This window comes from Ictalurus punctatus, chromosome 25 (assembly GCF_001660625.3).
Source record: "Ictalurus punctatus breed USDA103 chromosome 25, Coco_2.0, whole genome shotgun sequence".
Taxonomy (NCBI): domain Eukaryota; kingdom Metazoa; phylum Chordata; class Actinopteri; order Siluriformes; family Ictaluridae; genus Ictalurus; species Ictalurus punctatus.
The window spans coordinates 2,670,354-2,676,583 of NC_030440.2; the positions used below are offsets into that span (position 1 = coordinate 2,670,354).

The 6,230-nt window shown below is 39.1% G+C and overlaps 1 protein-coding gene across 2 annotated transcripts; it reads left to right on the forward strand.

The window, feature by feature from the left end:
- The first annotated feature begins 365 nt into the window (after window positions 1-365).
- On the forward strand, window positions 366-5,858 carry LOC108257809 (GTPase IMAP family member 7-like). 2 transcript variants are annotated; one of them, XM_053675702.1, is made up of 4 exons: window positions 366-457; window positions 2,864-3,463; window positions 4,799-4,845; window positions 5,698-5,858. In XM_053675702.1, exons 1-4 carry the CDS (start codon window positions 442-444, stop codon window positions 5,854-5,856), a joined length of 822 nt encoding a protein of 273 aa, XP_053531677.1. In that variant the 5' UTR covers window positions 366-441; the 3' UTR covers window positions 5,857-5,858. The 2 variants fall into 2 exon arrangements, with proteins under 2 accessions (XP_053531677.1, XP_053531678.1); XM_053675703.1 differs by lacking the exon at window positions 366-457 and adding an exon at window positions 901-1,058.
- Window positions 5,859-6,230: the final 372 nt, after the last annotated feature.

A 6,230-nucleotide genomic window follows, 5' to 3' on the forward strand; every position in this document is an offset into this window, starting at 1 on the left:
GTCTTAGAATAGGTGCATGGCTTAAATCTAGCATTCAACAGAATAGGAAAACACCCCACTGGACTCTGCACACACTGCAGTATACAAGAGACTGTAAAAGACATTCTGTTAGACTGCAAAAAAAAAGGTATGAGGAGGAAAGGACTGAGCTAGAGATGCAGATTGGAAAACAAAACATGACACTAGAGAACTTGCTGGGGAAAACATCTGGGAAAATGCATGGTCCCCTAATAAACTATCTGAAAAATACTGGGATAAGTGAGAGACTTTAGTACTCTAGTAGGAATATCTAGTATATAGTTATTTGTTTATCATTTATTTATTACTATTTTTTACCCCAGCCAATCTGCTGCCCACACTCCAGTCCAGTAGGTGGCGCTAATGCGCCAGTTAGTTTGTCAACCGACGTTAAAACCAGAAGACCCTTAGCAGAGACACGAAATGGCGTCGGTTGAAGGTAGGGATTAAATAAAAATAATTCAGTTTAAACTGATGTAAATGACTAAGCCCGGGTTAAACAATATTCATAAACAAAATTCCGGGTTCAATTCAATGATATTTGCACTTCAGTGTGTTAATGTGTGTGTAATATTAAAAATGCGACTAGAAGGCACAAGTCACAGCGTAACGTCTTAATCCAGGAAGTGTTTTCCTGTTCATCTATTTATATTAGGGATACACCAAATGTTCGGCAACCGAAATTATTCGCCGAAAATAGCAACAAATAAATAAATAAATAGATAGATAGATAAATAAATAAAAATACTTTGGGTGTTCGGCCGAATAAATTTGACCGAACACTGACGTGTGTGATGACGCGCCAAATAGCCTAGCAACCAGAGTGAGACGCGCGAATTTCACGATCTCCATTTCCGGCAGCGCGCTCGGTGCGATGAGGGGGCGCGCGCATGCACGTTCTACGTGAACGACCGCATGCTCTTCGGATGTTGACAGTTGTTCTGCTATAAGTTTGTTTACATTGTTTACTGTGGACACGTAATCCGTCACGTAGTATTCCGTCACGTCGCGAGACGTAAGGGAGTAGAGTATGGAAGCAGGTAAAGACATTTATTTAAGGGCAGGCAGACAAATCCTGTATCTACTATAATGCTCGTTGAGGTGTACAGGGACGCGAGCGGTGTATATCCCCAATAGAATCAGCCGTATAGAACCATTTTCTGCACTCTTGTCAATGCACATTTTAATGCAGTTTTAGTTGTAGTCTACAGAGTGTTCCATTCTTTCAGCAGTCACTTATAGACCTAACATAGGCTATTCAAGTGGCTCAAAGATGACCACATCAAAATATTTTAATTTTACTTGTTTATTTATTTATTTAAAGTTATATTGTGCCTTGTTGGTAGCCTATGCCTGCTGGAATGAAAAAAAAAATGTTCATTGTTAAATAAATATTTTGAAATTTTAGTTTTTGACAAAATAGTAAAAAGCACATTTAGACTATTTAATCCATGCAATGGTGAAAAAATGGTAAAATAAATGGGAAAAACGTGTTTGGCCTTCGGCCAAGAATTTTAATTTCAGTGCATCCCTAGGTTATATTATAGTTTCATATCTTTACACGTGTTCAGTCTAATATGATGACTTCAGTCAATGGCTTGACTTATTTACTCAACTGAGTCCGTGTACGTTGCGCTCATTCGCTTTTGGTTTAAAATTATAAAACAAAATACAAATAAAGACGCGTTCATTAATTTATTGTTTTAATATTGAAGATTATATTACTAATCAACTATGTTTAAAACCCCATTTTTCTGAAAAATGCAAATGATTTAAAATGTGCCTCTTTTATAGTTTCTTGCATTCTTATTTTTTGAGCTGGAGATATTAGGGCCAGAGCACCGAAGGTGCTCTGCCTCCGGTGCAAACCTGAGGTGCAGGGCCCTATTGTTTTCAGCATGTTTGTTTATTTATTTATTTTTCATGCATTTGTGTGATTTTAAGAGCATAAACATACCTAAAACGTCAGGAAACTTGGCAGACGCATCAGGACCGGGGAAAATTTAAGTTACGTAGGGCGTGGTCGAGGACGTCCATAGCACCCCCGAATGCAGGCAATGGTCGGGCTGAAGTTGCTCTGATGTGCACGAGATTTACCACCGTCATTGCTCTCATGTCATGACTCCGCCAAACCGGAATGTGTTTTTAAATGACTTTTGTATGTTAATAGTTATGTCATTTTAATTAGTTTATGGACAACATCGACGTTTTAACTCAGTGGGTGGAATTACCAGACGGTCCCTAAGGCAACTTTTGCAAACATTATGCAAGTATGTCATACATAGCTAATATCTCCAACTCAAAGAATAAGACAAGAAGAAAGTATAAATGAGGTATATTTGAAATCTTTTGCATTTTTGAGCAAAAACTGGGTTAATGAACAGTGGTGGTTCATGTTTTCTGTTAGTTAATGCCCACTGGTAGTTAATACCTACTGGTGGTTAATGTTTACTGTTAGTTAATACCCACTGGTGGTTCATGTTTACTGTTAATGCCCACTGTTAGTTAATGCCCAGTGGTAGTTAATGTTTACTGTTAGTTAATGCCCACTGTTAGTTAATGCCCACTGGTGGTTCATGTTTACTGTTAGTTAATACCCACTGGTGGTTAATACCCACTGGTGGTTAATGTTTACTGTTAGTTAATGCCCACTGGTGGTTAATGTTTACTGTTAGTTAATGCCCACTGGTGGTTCATGTGTACTGTTAGTTACCGTTGTTTACAGTAATACCTGTGATCAGTGTTATACATCCTGCTCATTAAGGAAAATTCCCTATGATGATATGACTGTGATCAGCTATTTGCTGGTAGATTAATTATTCTATTTCCTATTCTATTTTCACAGTGTCAAAGCTGAGGATTGTTATTTTGGGGAAAAGTTTTTCACAGACCTCCACTGTGGGAAACTTCATCCTGGGCAGATCAGTGTTTGAGACTGAAGATCGTCCACATTCAGTAGAGCTTTACTGTGAGACTGTCAGAGGACATGTGGAGGGAAGATACATCACCATCATCAACACACCTCATTTGTACGACCCTAAACTCTCTAATGAGGAGCTGAATCGGAAAATAAGAGAGTGTGTTTCACGTTCTAGACCTGGACCTCATGCATTTTTACTTGTGGTACAGCCTCATGACTTTACACAGGAAGACAGAAACCTACTGAGATACATCCTGAACTCCTTCGGCGATCAAGCTATAAACTACTCCATTGTGATAAACACAGACAGTGGATTTAATACATCAGAAGATGAATTAAGATTCACTGCCATTCAGGAGTTAACAGAGGAATGTCATGGGAGGCATCACAGTTTTTCACAGTTACACGAATCGAGCAGGAGCTCAGTTTGTCAGCTGTTTGAGAAGATTGACCAAATGGTGAAGGATAATGGGGGAGAACATCTCGCATGTGAGAGTTTTGAAGATGAAGAGATTAAACCTGATGGTGAGCCTGCTGCAGAACTACAGGTTTTCCTCAAGACACAATCAAGATAAACCAGTTAAATGTAACAGGAAGTGTTCAAAGGAATAGCAAGACACTCTCTGCGATGCACACACACTCAAATCTCACACCAACCTACATTACCCTTAATGCACTGCACCTGAATATTAACCATTTACTCCAATGTATTTTCATATCACCTACACAAATTCTGTTAAACTTCTTTTATCTAGATAATGAAAAAGCATGTGTGTGACCTGCGGCACACCTGAAATTATACGGAATCCTGCTTCAAAGGCTCTCCGAGCAGTGAATGGTGGCAGCATTGAAACAGAAAATATACAGCCACTAATTTCCATACTTTAATTAGGATGAATTTCCATTGATCCACAGTACATAATGACTTTATTATTTTATAATCATAGAATTATGGTGTGACACCCTGGTTTTATGTGGAATTGATTAGACAGGAGGTAGGAGTGAGGAGGAGCGGTGCTGTATTTGTTTGGCTTGTATCTCTGTACTTTCAGAACAATTCGGACATCAGTCAAAAACAAGAAAACATGCTCTCATTCTCCCTGACTCCGCCCTCCATTCACAAACTAGCGTTTAACCATGCTTCTGACACAACAAACGACAAATCTTAATTTTACGCAAATCTTAACACACAGATCTTAATTAATAATCTTTAAAAATATATATTAAAATCCTCTACTGTGAGCACTTTATATACACTTAAATCAAAATTATTCACCCCCATTGCAAATCAAGTTTATTGACAGAATGTACAGACTTTCAGCTGTTTGCGATAAACAAATGCAATTGTAACAGTTCAACACAATGAATGCTTCAAGTGTTTATTTGCCAAATTCAACTGAAGTGGAACTTATAATGACTTCTCCAGTCTCAAAATTATTCACCAGCTGAATAGAAACCCTCACAACAGCACAAGTATGCAGAGCAGGTGTTGTCCCAAGCACACTTGATCAGGGGCTTCATTAACTGCACCAGGTGTGCTTGAGCTGGAACACGTGAAATACCTGAACTGGCTAGGGGTAGAAAATGTATGAAATACCTGGAACAGGACAGAAAAAGGAAGCTGTCAATGGCTGCAACTTGATTTCTGAGAAGGCAGGGTGTGAGAAACCCTCGAGTGACTGCAAAAGACCTGCACGTACACTTAGCAGAATTTTAGATATTATAAATAAGCTACTAGTCAGTAACAGACCCCCCAAAAGGTTACATTCAGTACTTCAGTGGAATTTCTGTGAACCTCTGTTTAAAAAAAATCATAACATGTATTGTCTCCTAACTGTTGTTTTTACATTTTATTCACAGACTTGACCGCTCACCAGAAACAAGATGAGCGAGCAGTAAAAGGACAGGTAAGCAGATTCTTATTCAGTCCTGGTCAGATATCAGCTTTCTAGGGTTGAGCTGTACTAAAATTTCCATACCCGTGTACTGACTGACATGGTATGTTCCAGAAAAAAACTAGGACTTAGGCTTTTGCCCTCATGGAAATTTCAGATTCTATTAACAAGCAGTTGGTATACTTATGTACAACACACATATACACACACACAGTAACATTCTGAAGCAGAGTATGATCAGTATGCAGTATTCCAGCATGATAATGACCCCAAACACACCTCCAAGACGACCACTGCCTTGCTAAAGAATCTGAGGGTGAAGGTGATGGACTAAACCCTATTGAGCATCTGTGGGGCATCCTGAAATGGAAAATGGAGGAGCACAAGGTCTCTAACATCCACCAGCTCCGTGATGTCATCATGGAGGAGTGGAAGAGGACTCCAGTAGCAACCTGTGAAGCTCTGGTGAACCCCATGCCCAAGAGGGTTAAGGCAGTGCTGGAAAATAATGGTGGCCACACAAAATATTGACACTTTGTCAATTTGGACATTTTCACTTAGGGGTGTACTCACTTTAGTTTCCAGATGTTTAGACATTAATGGATGTGTGTTGAGTTATTTTGAGGGGACAGCAAATTTACACTGTTACACAAGTTTACACTGTTACCCGCACACACACACATTGTTAGATATAATGACTAATCAAATAACATAAATAATGTTTACGGACAGACTGAAGGCTTTTCTGGTGATTTGCTCTTTTTAAATGACTGAAGCTGAAAGTCCGCCCTCTGGCTGATGTGCGCATGCGCGTTGTTGTTCTCTGTTGACTGCGTATTTCTCAATCTGATGTCATGCACTTAGGGAGTGCGGCTCTTCTCTCAGTATCTTCATGTGGAAAGCAGATCATCATCATCAACAATGAGGCGAGTAGGTTTTCTTACTCCTATCTGTGACTCTTTAACAATAATAATAATAGTAATAATAATAAAATTCAATGACTGTGTGGAATCTTCTCTCTGACTATTTAGTAAACAAGATAAAATTCAGAAGGACTTCCTTCTCCCGGATCTAAAAAAAAAACTGTGATGTTAAATAATATAAATAAGCGTCGGTGTGGTTGTGATTAATTCTATGCTTGTTTAGATGGGGTGAAGCTTTATCTCCAGAAGATCAGAAAAGTTGCTTCAGATAACAGGGGGTCAGAGATTAAACTGAAAAAGGTAGAAGAGTACAGTTTCAAGGTCGGAACTTTGGAAGAAACATCGTACAAAGATGAGCCCGACATGGTCGATGAGTGGGAGCAGTTCTACCTCCCAGAACACATGTTCATGGAGGTGATTGGTGTTTTTGAGGAGTTCCCCTATTACTCCCCCAATGGTGAGCTGGAACAGACA

Bases quoted from the DNA above. Each gene is read 5' to 3' on its own strand.
- LOC108257809 (XM_053675702.1), top strand. The intron at 3,464-4,798 runs GTGAGCCTGCTG...TTTTATTCACAG, and splicing joins TGAAGAGATTAAACCTGATG to ACTTGACCGCTCACCAGAAA. The intron at 4,846-5,697 runs GTAAGCAGATTC...TCATGCACTTAG, and splicing joins AGCGAGCAGTAAAAGGACAG to GGAGTGCGGCTCTTCTCTCA.